The sequence below is a fragment of the Capricornis sumatraensis genome, chromosome 23 (assembly GCF_032405125.1).
Source record: "Capricornis sumatraensis isolate serow.1 chromosome 23, serow.2, whole genome shotgun sequence".
NCBI lineage: Eukaryota > Metazoa > Chordata > Mammalia > Artiodactyla > Bovidae > Capricornis > Capricornis sumatraensis.
Window position 1 is genome coordinate 23,790,701 of NC_091091.1, and position 16,061 is coordinate 23,806,761.

A 16,061-nucleotide genomic window follows, 5' to 3' on the forward strand; every position below is an offset into this window, starting at 1 on the left:
CCAAGGAACAGAAGCTGAGCACTGAAAAGATTTAGGTCGCTGGGAAAAGGCCTTCCAGGCAGGGGAAGGGCAGTTTGGGCAGGTGTCAGAGGTCACTTCCTGAAAGGACACTCAACTCTACTCTCTCTCCCCAGCCAGACAGCCAAGCCCTTCTGCACAGATGCAGAAGACCTGTCGGGAGAGTGTGCTGGCTCCTCATTGCACATCACTGAAATATTCTGGGTTGTTGCCCTTAGGGCACGTCATCGCCCCACATGCCTGCCCACCCCCCCCCCCCCCCCCCCCCCCCCGGCCCTCAGGTTTCTCCTCTTCACCTCTCATTTCACGGCCAGTCAATGGTCTGAATCTAGTCGGGGAGTGGTTGATTCCATCCCGGTTACACTTGCCCACCTCTTCTAAAGGGGATGTTGTTCACCTGTTCCTTTCAGAGTCAGAGCAGATTGGACCACTTCCCTCCTCCAGCTGGGCCGCTCTCCACTTTCTGAGCCGAGGGTTTCTCAGCTCTGGATCAGCAACCAGCCGATGGGGTCAAGGGACCTGGGAGAAGGAGGGGGCCATCTCCAGTTTAACCCCATTCTCATAAGCTCACGGGTGGTGTCATCTCTCTTGGCTGCCTGTGCTCGGGGCTAAGTCAGCCACAGCTGTCCACTGACTCCTCTGGGCTCTTTAGTAAGGCCTCAGGGTCATGGGCCAGGGAAGGCTAGGACTGAGTTGGGGGCCAGGAGTCAGGTACCCCTGGATTAGCAAAGCTCTTTGAAGGAAGAAGATGCTGCTGTGATGGAAAACGACCCTCCCTCCTTGTGGGGCTCCCTTGATTTCATCTGTCTGGAACTTGGCCAGGAGGGTCTCAGGCTTGCCCTGCCAGCCGGTCCAGAGTCCTCCAGTCGGAAGGATTGGGTCACTGATGATCTGACCCTGGTCTGGCTGGCGCCAGGGAGCTGTGGTTGGGGCCTCTGTCTAGGCTAAAGAGCAAGGGCCAGTTTCTCCCAGGGCATCTCAGGACATTGTTTGCTTGCAGACTGGCGAGCGGCCAAGGTTTAAAGATGCTGGTTTTAAGGTTTGAAGAAAGTTCTGTTTTCTAGTAAGGCGTTTACAGACGTCCTGGGGTTTGGGGGTGGGGAGTGGGGACAGAGCCTCTGTGCTTCAGCAGAAGGCTGCTGTGGAAGCCCTTCCCTGGTCGTGGTTACTCCAGTAGAGAAGAAGGAAAAGGAGACCTGCCAGTCTGGGGAACAAGACAAGAGGGAGGGGTAGTGCTGGGTTGAGTTTGTGGATTACAGACACCTCTCCCAAAGACAAACCTTTGAGGTACACACAGCAATCACTGGATCAAAGCCAACATGACCTGCTGCTCCACTTTCAAAGTGTAAACTCAATCCCACTACTTCTTGCCATCTCCACTGCCATCCCCAGGGTGTAAGCCACCATCGTTTTGCTCTCAGGGACCAGCACAACCTCCTCCCCCAGCCCCACTCTCATCTCTGCAGACCAGTTTCCACTTGGATGATTTTTTTAAAATATGAACCAGAATTTCCACCTAAATGTATAAACCCTCCTATGACTTCCTCTCATATCTGGACTAGAAACTGAAACGCCTTCCTCCCACTTAGAAACATCCCATGGTACCTGGCCCTGCCTGCAGTCTGACTTCATCAGGGACCATTCCTCCCCTCATTGGCCCGAGCAGAGGCTGTAGACTGCGGCGTGGCCTCTCCTACCTTGAGAACCTCTTCCCTGTTGCTCCCTCAGCAGGGGGCTCCTCCCCCCAGTCTTCATGCCTCCCCCACCGTTTCATTCACAGCAGCCTTCACCACCTCGGCCATTCCCCTTACATCATCAGCACTGAATATAATTGACTCCAAATTGACTCCAAAGCACTTACGAGTCCTGGAATGTTCATTTGTCAGCCCTCATTAGAATTTTAAGTTTCATGAAGCCAAGTAGCCTGAGGGTCCAAAGACAGTGAGTGAGCGGCCCGTAGTAGGTGTTCAATAAAATACTTGTTGAAAGAAACAAGTAAACAAATGAAGGAGCTGCTCAAGGACCTTTGGAGAAAGACCTGTTTTATGCACGTCACTACCAGGGCTACAGGCTGGGAAAGAAGGCAGACGGGGCAGGGAGGAAGAAGGAATGGTGGGAGAGGGTGGGGGGGCTCCTCTAATTGTGTGGGGTGGGGGTCACATAGGGTGGAGTCATGAGGTGCTACCCTCAGCCTGGGCTTCCTTCCAGGCCTGGCGCACCTCGATCTTCACCTTGAAAGGTTTGATCTGCAAGACGAGACTGGGATTGCCCTCCAGAGAGGGTAGCTTCCCATCATCCGGGATCTCCAGGTTGAACCTCTGCAGCAGCCGGGACATGAAGAGGAAGAGCTCCTGGCGGGCTAGCATCTCACCTACACAGGAGCGGGGTCCGGCTCCAAAGGGCAAGTAGCTTAACGATGGCGAGATGAGTTGCGTACCCGTGGGGTCCAAGAAGCGCTCTGCGGACACGAGGAGCCATCAGCCAGGGGCCAGGCCAGGGTCAGTAGAGGAGTAGGGGGAAAGAAAGCCCTGCCTGGGGAGCCCCAGTCGGGAAGGTGGACAGCCTTATTTGGGGGGGCGGCAATCTTAGGAGAGATAAATGCCCTGCTCTCAGGTAGCCCTTAATCACACAGAGAAGATGGAATATTCAGAAAGGATGAAAAGGTGTATTAAACAGATGAAAATGGCACCATCCAACAGGAGAGAGGGCTGACTTCACAGGAGACATATGCCTATGGGCCTTCTTAGAAGAGGAGCTTGCAGTTGGTGGAAGGAGAGTGGGAAACCCAGCTGTGAAGAATCTGGGTAAGTGTCGGGTAGGCTAGGGGTGTCAACAGGTCCATGTAGTGGGAGTCAGGAGTCTTCTAGTAGGAAGCTTGGCAGAAGGGAAGCAATGCTGGAGAGGTGGGCACAGAGGGGGCTGTGTGGCCAGGGGGCAGGACAGAAGAGGGACTCACCGGGCATGAACAGGTCGGGCTGCTGCCACTCCTTCTCATTGTGATGCAGTGCCCACAGGTTGACCACAACGTCTGTGCCCTTGTCAATGGTAAGGTCGCCAATGCTGCCCCAGAGAGGGAGAGGAAAAGAGGGCCTGGAGTATTGTCCTTCCCCACCTGCTCTGCCCCAAGTCTCTGTGGTCCCTACCCTGGGGAAAAGGGTCCTTTGCTCCCTCATGCCACTCCCTCATGCCCACTCCTGCATCTTCTCCTCAGCTTCTGCCAGATTGAATGTGAATCCAGCCCTCTCTTCCTGACTAGCACTTGGGATCAACACTGTTAGGGCCTGTGGGTGTGCATATTGAGCTGCTGCGTGTGTGCATGAATGTGTGTGTGTGTGTGTGTCACAGCTTTTGGATTGGGTAGGAGCACATGTCTCCCAGGCGGCAGCAGCTCCTGAGGGAGGTCAGGTCGATGGGTGAGTGGGTGTCAGTGGGTAGAAGACACACTGGTCAGTAGGGTCATGGGTAGGATGATCGGTTGTCAGTGGTTGACTGTAGGTTGACCAGCCAGCTGGAAGAGTCAGATGCTGGGGGAGGGCGCAGGTGGGTTGGATGTTCCTGGGAGGGAAGGCACACCTGGAGTCAATGATAGCCTTGTGGGGGATCAGCATAGGGGCCACAGGCCGGATTCGGAGCACCTCTCGGATGGTCGCCTCCAGCAGGACAAGGCGGTTCCGGTCACTGATGGTTGGGGTGCGATTGAAACCTATATTCTGGTCAATGCTATCCTGGATCCTCTTCTTCAACTGAGGGCCAGAACAGGGTGGATGTTACCAGGGTGTATCAGCCCAGGAGAAGCAAGGGCTTAGAAGAATCCTACTGTCACATCCAAAAGGGCAAGACCCTTCCCAGTGGTGGCTCTACAACCCCGGCTTTGCTTGCAGAAGATGGGGCAGCTCCACCGAAGGACGAGAGCCAACCACTGCTTGGGCAAAGGGTGCTTCAGCCCAGGCATCCTGCAAAGAAATCCCGAGGTACTGACTCTCCCTTTCTCTGGAGCAGAAGTGAGAGTGCCTGGGGTCAGGAGTGCTTGGGAAGGCTCGGGTGGAGAGAAACTCACCGAAGGATGGTGTAGCAGGTAGGCCACGATCCACTTTATCACAGAGGTGGTGGTCTCCACACCAGCCCCGAAGATGTCCGCTATGGTAGCGAGCATGTGTCTGTTTGAAAGCAGCTTTGAATCCTGGTCTGGGCCAGCGTTGTTATTGTCTGCGTTCACCTTGGCTTGCATCAGTATGTGCAGCAAGTTAGTGATGGAGTCGCTGGTGAAGTTCTCCTGGTTGGGAGAGATTGGGAGACGATGAAGAGGAAGGAGCCCCATCTGCAACCCCTGCCATACTCTCACCCAGACTGTAGACACAAAGGCTTCTCCCGCTTGGAAATGAGGGAGTGGAGGGAGGCTCGTCAGGACCCATGAACTTGTGGAAGTGGAGAAAACACTGGGCCCTCCTTAAATTTGCGGGGTGGACGGGACCCTTCAGCATCCTCTTCAGTTCCTCACTTCTCTACTCCTATTTATTAGTCAAGTCAGGTTTTACTGAGCACCTACTATATGGCAGGCTCTCTGCTAGGTGCTGGAGCTGCTACACTGTCCAAAACAGACCCTACCCTGCTCTCCTGCCACTTTCCCCCTAACTCGTCATCTCTTCTGCTTCATCACCTACCTGACATTTTTCAAGGATTTCATTCAGCAATTCATTTCGCGTTTCAACACAACCCTTCATCTTTTCCATGGCTTTGCTGGGGAAAATCTGCAAAGTAGAAATGTTAGATTCTCCCTGGCCGTCCCTGGTGAGTTCCCACTCTGACCCCAACCTTCAGCCAGAATGGAAAGCAGGATAGGGACCCGGAAGGGGAGCATCAGTGAAAAAGGGAGAAAGGAGTCACCTCCACTTCCCCTTCCCCCTTCAATCAAACATCTAGCAATGACTGAGACTTTACTCAGTAGTAACACAGACATGAGTCTCAAGGCGTGATTAAGTTCCTTAACTTTTTGAAGCCTGTATTTTCATCTGCATGGGGATAATAAAGCCCACTTCCAAAAGGAATGCGTGATTAATGAATGTGGAGCTTTGGTACTGGCACATGGCATTTCCCAGTTGCTCAGCGGGTAAAGTCTCTGCCTGCAATGCAGGAGACGTGGGTTCAATCCCTAGGTTGGGAAGATGCCCTGTAGAAGGAAGTGGCAACCCACTCCAGTGTTCTTGCCTGGGAAATCCCGTGGACAGCGGAGTCGGGTGGGTAACAGTTCGTGGGGTCGCAAGAGTCAGACAGGACTGAGTGACTAAACCCCACCACCAGCATTACCATGAGTATCACAGTGCACAGTGTAAAAGCTAAACCTATTTCTGTAGAGAAGCAGCAAGATTTTGAAGAGTCAGAGGAGGCAGAGATCACAGTAATTGAGGTAGTCAGGAAAAAATGCGGGTCTGGAGTGAACTGTAAGAGGAGAGAACTGGGGATACTGTCAGGGTGTGCTGAGGTCTGCCCATAGGGCCTGGCCCCATCCTCACCTTCAGCGCAGGGAATATGTCTAACAGAACTTCCTTGCTCAGAACCTCCAGGATGCCATCATTGACATTTTGTATGGCCTTCAGGGCAGGATCCTCATTCTTGAAGGAGAAGTTGAAGCAGATAAAGCTGATTATGTTGGTGACCGCCAGAGAGAGAGGCTCGGACAGATCTATGGACTGTCCGTGCTGGGTAGCCAGGAAATCACACAGCACGTTGGCTTCCTGATTAACTGAGCAGAGAGGGGGGTGTGAGGGAGGAATTGAGCCATCCCTTCACCCCCATCTCGACCAGTTCCATCTGAATCTAAGACAGAGAGCAGATGTCCAGTAGATGGCAGTGGTAGCCAAGAAAATGTGGAATGGAGGTACCCAGAACCCTCCCCTTCCCCAACCCTCTGCAGGCTCCTTCAGCCCAGGGCCAGCCAGGCACTCACTGATCTTCTCTAACTTCAGGTTGCCATCCTTGAACAGGGCAAAGGCATTCAGTACCAGCTTCCGATGCAGCTGCCAGTGGGCACCATGGTCGGCAAAGGCAATGCCCTTTTGGTTGTCTGACAGGATGTCTAGAGTGGCCTTTGGAAAGCAGGAAAGGACATAGGACAAAGGACTCAGGCACCATCCACCTGCCCTCACCGAGGGCAAAGAGGCTGGTACCTGTCATCAGCCTCCTTGTAGAGCTCCCTGCTTCAGTCCACCCTGACTGCAAGGCCTTGGTAGGACAGAACCTATGGCCTGACACTCCCAGCTCCAACAGAGAGACAGAGTAAGGTGAAAGAAAGAACCCTGAATTAGATTGTTCAGATCAATGACAGGGTGAGGCAGCTGTGATGGGATGGACTGTCTAAACTTGTAGGAGCAGAGACTGAGGACACACCAGGCCCCTGCCCTTCCCTGGGTCCCCTGGGGATGGGGGCTGCTAAAGGCACAGCAGCTGAGCCCCCTTTAGTTCTCCCTTCTGTTAGGTAGGTAGAAAAGGGAAAAGGAGCCCAAAATGGTGGTGGCTAAAAAACAAGGAAGGGCAAAGGTAGGTCCGAGGACCAGAGTGAAGACTTCAGGTAGAACAAACAGCACTCCTGCTAAGCCCAATTTGCCTGGGGCGGCCCAGGTGGAGGAAAAAACATATAAAAGGAAGAGCCAGAGCACTCTCTCTTTCTCTCCCGTGTGCGTGCACTCTTTCTCTCTCTCTCCCTCTCTTTCTCCCCCTCTCTCTCCCTCTCTCTCTCCCTCCCCCATGCACTCCTCCACTCTCTTCTCTTCAAGTCTTTGGGTTGTCATGCCCTCACACTTGGAGGATGGATTCTCCTGCTATCTTCTAAATAAAATAGAGCTGTAACACTGATTTGCCTAAGAGCTATAACACGGTTTGTCCAAGACCCGAGAGCTGTGACACGCCGAGGGCTTTAATGTCCATCCTGCCAAATCTTTGTTGTGATGAGACAAAGAACCGAGGAACATACACTCGCGTGACACTTCCATTGCCAGCCGTGTATGCACTACAGGGCCACATCGGGAGAGGCACATGTCTTGTCCACCCGGCCGGGACTTGGGCCAAGCTGCTTCTGCCCAGAGGACCCCCAAAACTATACAGGTCCCCCCAGAACTCCCCTCTTCTATCCCCGGATCTGCAGGCCCCATCAGACTAGCCGCCTCCTTCCTCTTTGCCCTGGAGAGAAGCCCAGCAGAGATGGGAAAGGGTAGTTGGCCCACAGACCAGGCCGACTGGCCCAAGCAAAGAAGAGTCAAGCCTTGGTCTGATCAAAGATAAGCAGCCAGGGGGCCTTGCCCAGGACGTTCAGGTGAGTACCCTGCAGCCAGGTGCTGTGTCAGAGGCCGGCAGTGTTGCTGGATGACTAGCTCCCACTGCCTTCTGCCCCCAGGAGCAAACAGAAAGCTCGACAGGTTGAATCTTCAGTGTCCTCCCTGAAAGTGCTTGCATAGGTCAGCTCCCTATGGCTGGAACAGCTCCAGGAAGCTCCAAGAAAATAGTGATCCCAGCCCTCCAAGAATCAGGGTACTTCCTCCTCACAACTTTTTGTGGAGGACAGGAATCACTAACCCATTTTCCATGTGAACTCTGTTCATCAAGGCTAGTTATTGAGAACTTCCAGCATTGGCCTAAATGCTTTACATACACTCTTTCAGTGAATCATGAGAGCTCAGATGTCAGGCTCAGAGAGCTAGACTCTTGGGCTTCCCAAGTGGCTGAGATGGTAAAGAACTTTTCCGCAATGGGTGAGACCTGGGTTCGATTCCTGGGTCAGGAGGATTGCCCACAGTAGGAAATGGCAACCCACCCTAGTATGCTTGCTGGAGCGAGGAGTGTGGTGGGCTAGTCCATGGGGTCACAAAGAGTCGGTCAAGACCGAGCGGCTCACACTTTCACTTTTTCAGCTTTTTCCCTGACCCCCTCAAACCACCACTCCCACCCTGTCCCATCTCCAGAAAAAGCCAGAAAATAAAGTCTTCCTTTAATTCTTCCTGCCTAGTTTAGAGGCTGGGTGAGGTCTGAGGGGTCACTCCCCACCCATAACCCCACCAGTCTTGTTATTGGAAGAATCACAGGTTGCTGGAACTAGAAGGGGCATTGCAGGCATGACCTTGGCTGAAGAGCTCGACATGCTCAGGGGCTGGTGAGGGGAGGGATGAGAGGCATTACTTACCACTTTGGGACGCCCAGAGAATTCCTTGCCCTTCTTGAGAAGCACCTCCCTGGCCAGCTGGTGGTGTCCAATCATCACAGTAGTCTTGGAACCCAAACGAAAGGAATAGATGGGGCCATATTTTTCCTGCAGCTTGAAGAAGTTCTCGTGTTGCTGGCCACGTCTGGGGAGGAACGGCAGGCTGCCCACCAGGGGCAGGGATGGGAGGCTCCTGGGGTACTTGGCACCAGAGTGCTTGGTCTTGGGCCAAAATAAATAGGTGAGGGTGAGCAGAAAGACAGCCAAGAGCACCCACATTGTGTCCAGGTGGCAGCAGGCAGGACAAAGAGCTGTGGAGTGGCTTCACCCACCTTAGGGTGCAAGAAGGCCTTTTTAAGGGCTCCCCTGACCTTCTCCTTGACTTTATGTTATTGCTCGCCTTGGTGGAAGTTTATCCTGCAGCACAGCCAGGAGTTGTCTTCCAGAATGGGGAAGGGAGAGAAGGCTTCTTTCAAGAGCTGGCTCCACACCAGGGCAAACCCCTAAGGGAGGGACTAGGTAAGGGCACAGACAGCTAGTCCCTGTCCCTTGCTCCCTGTCCATCAACGTCTCCAGAGTGGGCCAGAAGCAAATGATATCTGGGTCAGGAATCACGGCTCGGGACTCTCTGTGTTACGAAATCATAAACAACAGACAGCTATCCAATTTTATCAGCTGAGGAAAGTGAGGCCTCCCGGGGTCAGGCTTATATAAAGGCACACAGATAATGATGGCTTGAAGCAGTTCTCTTTATTCCCAGTTTGTTGCTTTTGCCAGGGGGAGTGAAACCCTTGCATTACAGCAGGGCCCCTATTGTCATATGGGTTTAGGCTCAAATTCTAGCTTAACCACTCTCTAGCTATATGACTTAAAAGGTTTAGCATGAAGTTTACCATTTGAGTGTACAAATCAGTAGCATTGAATATGCTTCACAGTGTTGTACAGTCATCACCACTGTCTACTTCCAAAACTGTTTTCATAACCTTTTTGTGACTGAACAACATTCTGTTCTTTTGTGACTGAACATTCTGTTCTTTTTGTTCATTCATCAGTTAATGGACACATAGGTTGTTTCCACTTTTGGCTACTGTGAATAACGCTGCTATGGACATGGGTGTACGTGTATGGACATGGGTGTACGTGTCCACAGCATGAACATAGTATCTACTTGGGTCCCTGTTTTCAATTTTGGGGGTGGTAAATACCTAGAAGTGGAATCGCTGGGTCAGATAGTAACTTTATGGTTACTTACCTGTTTTAAGTTTCAGTTTCTTCCTCTATAATGGGAATAACAGTGGCATATACTTCTTTTTCTTTTTAAGTTTAATGTTTATTTATTTATTAATCAATTCTTTAACTATTGGCTTCTAAGACCTTAACTTTTAAAAAGCCCTTCTTTCCCAGCGTTAGTGTGCATGATGCTCTTGCAGGATGCCTTTCCTTTTGGTCTTAGACAGGTAATGGAATGGGTGGTCCCGGGATTGGGAAAGGGAAGAGGGTGGGAGCTTACTTATCACACTCCTGCTTTGGGTGGAGGGAGCCTTTTAGAAAATGTCTCGCAGTTGCAGCAGGCCAGCTCCCTCACAGAATTTTCCAGGCTTTTCTTCCTGCTATCTAGTTGCTCCTTACTCCCCTGACTGCTGGGTTCTTAACCCCCCTGTATCCCTGAGATCTTGCTGGATTATCTGTTCTGATTTTTCATTAGACACCGTAAAACCATTGCCAAAGCCTTAGTGAAGAAACAGTTGAAGAGTGAGGCCAGGAGGAGGAGAGGCAGAGCAGGATTCCTGATCAAAACTCCTTTTATCCCTTCTCCATTTTGATTGGGTTAGTTAGCAGAGACTTCTTCACAGTTCTCTGCTTCTGAAGAGATTCTGAGTTGGGGTGGGGGACCTTCTTTTAAAGAGAAGGGCTCCTTTTAGAGACTTTCTCCTTTTAAGCCTGTGGTCAGGGCTGTGGGTCCGAGGGACGTCCTGAATGTCTCAGAGGGGTGGGGGTGGGACTGACCACATTCTGGTCTTCCTGATGGAATTTTCCAAGCCAGCAGACCCCTGTGGCAGAGACTTGATTACTTTGTGAGCTGCCGTTTGAAGTAGGGGCACTTGAATTATAGCCGGGAACCTAGTGTGGAATGAGAAAACAGTAGCGACCAACTGCGGTCTTCTGAGAACACAGCTGTTGCCAACTATTTGTTCCAGGGCTTCTGAGCTCAGGCCACCCCCACCCACTCTTTGGTCTGAGAGGCATGTCTGTATCGAGAGGCATGTCTGTATCGGAATGTGTAGCTGTAATCAGCAGCGGCTGTAAGCGGGGGTGGGGACAGACACACACCCTTCTGCTGCCTGTTCCTGGGTGAGAAAAAGCCACAGATGTGATCAAACCAGAAGTCTTACAAAAGAAATATATATGCTTCTAGGGACTGCTGGTTTAACCGCACGCTTAGAAAAGGGCTAGAGTGTCCCTTGGGTGGCCTGAAATTCTTCTAAAAGTCAGCTTTTCTGAAAAGCTCCCCATGTTCTAGTACCGCTTTTGTTACTGTTCAGGGTTCCTTAGATGCAGAGATAGGCAGAGAGAGTGGGGACCCTACTGGAGCACCTCCTCTGTCCCTCAGGAAAGGCTGTCCTTTTGACTTGTGGGCAGAGTAAGCCCTGGCGAGGATTTTGAGCAGTGTTGGAAATAGGAAGCATCTCATGCTATGTCAGCAGGTGGGGAATAGCAGCTGGAAACTGCCTGGTACAGTGGAAAGAGTGGGACTGGGGAGCCAGAAGACCTGCCTCTGTATCTTGGCTCCCCCGCAGGGTCTCAGAGGCTGCATAACTGCTCTGAACTTCATCTTGAAAATAATAGAACCTACTGGAAGAGTTTTTGGCTCCATCCCTTCATTCTTTCTGGAGTTATTTCTCCACTGACCTCCAGTAGCATATTGGGCACCTACTGACCTGGGGAGTCCCTCTTTCAGTATCCTATAATTTTGCCTTTCGTACTGTTCATGGGGTTCTCAAGGCAAGAATACTGAAGTGGCTTGCCATTCCCTTCTCCAGTGGACCACATTCTGTCAGACCTCTACACCATGACCCCCCCAGTCTTGGGTTGCCCTGCAGGCATTGCTTAGTTTCATTGAGTTAGACAAGGCTGTGGTCCTAGTGTGGTTAGATTGACTAGTTTTCTGTGAGTATGCTTTCAGTGTGTCTGCCCTCTGATGCCCTCTTGCAACACCTACCATCTTACTTGGGTTTCTCTTACCTTGGGCGTGGGGTATCTCTTCACATCTGCTCCAGCAAAGCACAGCTGCTGCTCCTTACCTTGGATGAGGGGTATCTCCTCCCGCCGCCCTTCCTGACCTTCAACGTGGGATAGCTCCTCTAGGCCCTCCTGCCCCCGCACAGCCACCACTCCTTGGAGGTTAGGTGGCTCCTCCCGGCCGCCGCCCCTAGCCTTGGGCGTGAGGTTGCTCCTCCCGGTCGCCCCCCTGGACACGGAACAACAGACTGGTTCCAAGTAGGAAAAGGAGTACATCAAGGCTGTATATTGTCACCCTGCTTATTTAACTTCTATGCAGAGTACATCATGAGAAACGCTTGGACTGGAATCAAAATCGCCGGGAGAAATATCAATAACCTCAGATATGCAGATGACACCACCCTTATGGCAGAAAGTGAAGAGGAACTAAAAAGCCTCTTGATGAAAGTGAAAGAGGAGAGTGAAAAAGTTGGCTTAAAGCTCAACATTCAGAAAACGAAGATCATGGCATCCGGTCCCATCACTCCATGGGAAATAGATGGAGAAACAGTGGAAACAGTGTCAGACTTTATTTTTTTGGGCTCCAAAATCTCTGCAGATGGTGATTGCAGCCATGAAATTAAAAGATGCTTACTCCTTGGAAGAAAAGTTATGACCAACCTAGATAGCATATTCAAAAGCAGAGATATTACTTTGCCGACTAAGGTCTGTCTAGTCAAGGCTATGGTTTTTCCAGTAGTCATGTATGGATGTGAGAGTTGGACTGTGAAGAAGGCTGAGCACCGAAGAATTGATGGTTTTGAACTGTGGTGTTGGAGAAGACTCTTGAGAGTCCCTTGGACTGCAAGGAGATCCAACAAGTCCATTCTGAAGGAGATCAACCCTGGGATTTCTTTGGAAGGAATGATGCTAAAGCTGAAACTCCAGTACTTTGGCCACCTCATGTGAAGAGTTGACTCACTGGAAAAGACTCTGATGCTGGGAGGGATTGGGGGCAGGAGGAGAAGGGGAAGACTGAGGATGAGATGGCTGGAAGGCATCACTGACTTGACGGACGCGAATCTGAGTGAACTCTGGGAGTTGGTGATGGACAGGGAGGCCTGGCATGCTGCAATTCATGGGGTTGCAAAGAGTCGGACATGACTGAGCGACTGAACTGAACTGAACTGAAAGAGTTATTGGGAGAATTTGACAGAAGAATGTATTTAAAACACTAGCACTTTGGCTAACTGAGAATAGGCATTTAGTAAAAACGTAAGGAAACTAGAAGCTAGAGGACGGGTTTCTAGACAGAGGTGGAAGCTATAATGGCAGGAGTTCTTGCCCTGGAATTTGGACATTGTTGACTGCGACTTGGGAGGCCATTGCTTACTGTAATCCGTACTATAGTAATTACTATAATCTGAGCTCATGTCCAGTAACCTCCGCACAGTTGAGTGAGAGGATGCAGCACTGGGTGGCGTGGCGTGAAGGACTGGGTTGGTTGCCACAGCAGGGGTGAATCTATGTTCTTGTTTCTGAATGGGTTCCTGGTAGAGGGCTGGACTTGAGGACCTCCTGAGGCCCTTTCTGCCCCAGCCTTCTGTGATTCAAACCTTGCCTGTGAAAACCCTGTGTATCTTTGGTAACATAATTTTGTATATTTTCAGTATTTCTGTGTCTGACCGTGAAGCTGTGTTCTTTATTGGAGCTATTGTAAAAGCCAGCCTTCTAAAACTTACTTGGTGATAATTCTGTTTTTAAGAAAATGACACAAAACAGATATGCTGTTAGTCTTTGTCATACATTTTCTATGTATATATATATATATGCTGCTGCTAAGTCGCTTCAGTCGTGTCCGACTCTGTGCGACCCCATAGACAGCAGCCTACCAGGCTCCCCTGTCCCTGGGATTCTCCAGGCAAGAACACTGGAGTGGGTTGCCATTTTCTTCTCCAATGCATGAAAGCGAAGTCTCTCAGTCGTGTCCGACTCTTAGCGACCACATGGTCTGCAGCCTACCAAGCTCCTCCACCTATGGGATTTTCCAGGCAAGAATACTGGAGTGGGGTGCCATTGCCGTCTCCGATATATATATATATATATATATACACATATACATATATATATATACACACATATATATGCTTTCATATATTATTTCCCTCTTAATACACATAACACACCTATCTTATGTGGATTGTGATTCTGTTTCTCTGGTAGTGTGTGCTGAGGCTTACAGAAGGTAAGCCACTTGTCCAAGGTTGATCAGCTAGCTAGGGAAACAGTCATTATCATTTATTTGTTTTTTGGGTTTTTTTTTTGCTTGTTTGGTTTTAAAATTTTCCAACCCAGACATTTTGATTCCAAACCCTGGTGTTTTCCTTGCTATCTACCAGTGTCTATGAAAGTGGAGTTGGATTAATGCATTGCTCCTGCAGAGGCATGTTTTCTGAAGTTTCTTGCTAAGTGGCCCAGGTACCAGATGAGACACGTGTCTCTGAGTGCCCGTTTGCATTTTACTCTGTGGAAGATTCTCATGCATATTGCATCTACTGAATAATGCCACTGCACTTAATGAATGTGGACCTGGCACAGAGGATAAATAAAGCACCGTGCTTATTCCTAGAAATCACTCTAGTGCTGCTGCTGCTGCTGCTGCTAAGTCGCTTCAGTTGTGTCCGATTCTGTGCGACCCCATAGTCGGCAGCCACCAGGGTCCCCCGTCCCTGGGATTCTCCAGGCGAGAACACTGGAGGGGTCACTCTAGTGCAGTAGTTCTCAAATGCATAAAAGTCACCTAGGAGTGGAGTGATTAGAATATAGATTCAGTAGGTGTGGGTCCAGGGCCCAGAATCATTTCTATTAAGTTCCCCAGGTGGTTCAGACCTGGTAATATCTGGCCACACTTTGAGAGATTCCGCCTCAACTTGGCTCACACCCCTCACCCCCTTCCCTGCACTTTAGTAGCTTGGATATAATTATAAGACAGTGTGCTAAGCCTGAAACAGAGGATCCCCAGGGACTAGGACAGCAGAGGGTGGGAAAGCATCAGGCTTGGGGAGTGGGATGGGCATGGAAGGCTTTCGTGAGAAGTGATACTTGACCTGAGTCTCAAAGGATGAGTAGGAGTTTACCAGACATATGAGCTGGGAAGGAGCATTCCAGACAGATCAGGTTGGGAGTGTTGTTTTTGTTTTCTCCTGCAGATGAGAAACTGTCATCTATGAGTCTTGGTGTTAGGTATGCCTGAGATAAGACAAGGCCCTTGCTTCAGCAAGTATTGGTGTCCTTTGTGACACAGAGAAGGAAGGAAAGCATGAGGGGCCTCAATCTAATAACGAGTGTGCCATGAATTCAGTGTCTGTAAAGGGCAGCTAGGCCTTGTTGTTGTTTAGTTGCCAAGTTTTATCCTGCACCTCTGACTCTTGCAGCCCTAATGGACTGTAGCCCACTAGGCTCCTCTATCCATGGGATTTCCCAGGTGAGAACACTGGAGTGGGTAGCCATTGCCTTCTGCAGGGGATCTTCCCAACCCAGGGATTGAACCCATGTCTCCTGCATGGCAAGCCGATTCTTTACCACTGAGCCACCAGGGAAGCCTTAGGCTGTGTTAGTTCTTCCAGTTAAAGGACAGCTAAGCCAACCCCTGGAAGCTACAGGGTTGACTAGAGAATAGTGGTTTTGTGCTTACTGGGGCTGAAGTTCTGAAGAGAATCACCTGCTGTACTTGGGGGCTGTGGCACCACATGGCACATTTTAGGTATAACATGTAGTGGAGCATGCCATCCCTTCCTTCTCTGGCAAGATCAGAAAATGAGTTTTCTGGTTAAAAGGGAATCTATCCTGTATACCTAGCAGATGGGTTACTGATTTTCAAAGAACAAGATTACAACAGAATGATCTTGGTCTGCTGATTTGAAGGAATTCTATTTCATGTTTAATTCAGAAGGTATTGATTGTATAATGCTGGAAATTCTTGTGACCAACATCTCTACCTGAAAAGTATTGAGCGCTCAAAGCATGTTGTGGATACAAAGGGGTAGAAACTTTATCTCCGTCCTTACAGGTAGGGGGCATAGAACGAGCTCACAGATGATGGAACTTTACGCAGGTGGCGGCGAGTGACATTAGGAGCAGAGTGGCACGGTTCACGGGTGGAAAGGTGGCTTTTGCAGGTGGTCCTTTCCACAGTCCGGTGGTCTTTGTTGTTGCACAGTAGGTGTGTGGAAGGACCAGTGCAAGTTCTAATTGCTAGAATGCAGCCTGGATCCATCAAGACTTATAATTTATGTTCTGTACCTCGAATGTTGCCTTTGTCTAGGAACATTATCCCCTGAGATGTCCTCATTGATGAAGTGTAATGATCCCTGGTACTGAAATAAGTCATCTCCAGTGAAGCTGTGGTGGGTCTGGGGCTCTTTCAGGCAATGTGCCCTTCCCAGGTTGGAATGTATGGGGTAGAGGCACAGGGGACGTTTACTTTTTTTTTTTTTTTTTTTTTTAAGATTTATTTGTTTATTAGCTGCACTGGGTCTTGGTTGCTGCGTGGGCTTTCTCCAGTGGGGCTGAGCAGGGGCTACTCTTCGCTGTGGTGCGTGGCTTTCTAGAGCACAGGCTCAATAGTTGTGGTGCA

The 16,061-nt window shown here is 50.3% G+C and overlaps 1 protein-coding gene across 1 annotated transcript; it reads right to left on the minus strand.

Moving 5' to 3' along the window:
• Nucleotides 1-2,189: 2,189 nt before the first annotated feature.
• On the minus strand, nt 2,190-8,485 carry CYP17A1 (cytochrome P450 family 17 subfamily A member 1). Its single transcript, XM_068961450.1, has 8 exons — nt 8,189-8,485; nt 5,963-6,101; nt 5,529-5,758; nt 4,680-4,766; nt 4,076-4,291; nt 3,592-3,761; nt 2,975-3,078; nt 2,190-2,476 (listed from the first exon to the last, which is right to left on the minus strand). Exons 1-8 carry the CDS (start codon nt 8,483-8,485, stop codon nt 2,190-2,192), a joined length of 1,530 nt encoding a protein of 509 aa, XP_068817551.1.
• Between the last annotated feature and the right edge of the window lie 7,576 nt (nt 8,486-16,061).

Bases quoted from the DNA above. Each gene is read 5' to 3' on its own strand.
- CYP17A1 (XM_068961450.1), bottom strand. From the start codon at position 8,485: ATGTGGGTGCTCTTGGCTGTCTTTCTGCTCACCCTCACCTATTTATTT. The intron at 3,762-4,075 runs GTGAGTTTCTCT...TCTGGCCCTCAG, and splicing joins ACCTGCTACACCATCCTTCG to TTGAAGAAGAGGATCCAGGA. The intron at 3,079-3,591 runs GTGTGCCTTCCC...TCTCTGGGGCAG, and splicing joins AAGGCTATCATTGACTCCAG to CATTGGCGACCTTACCATTG.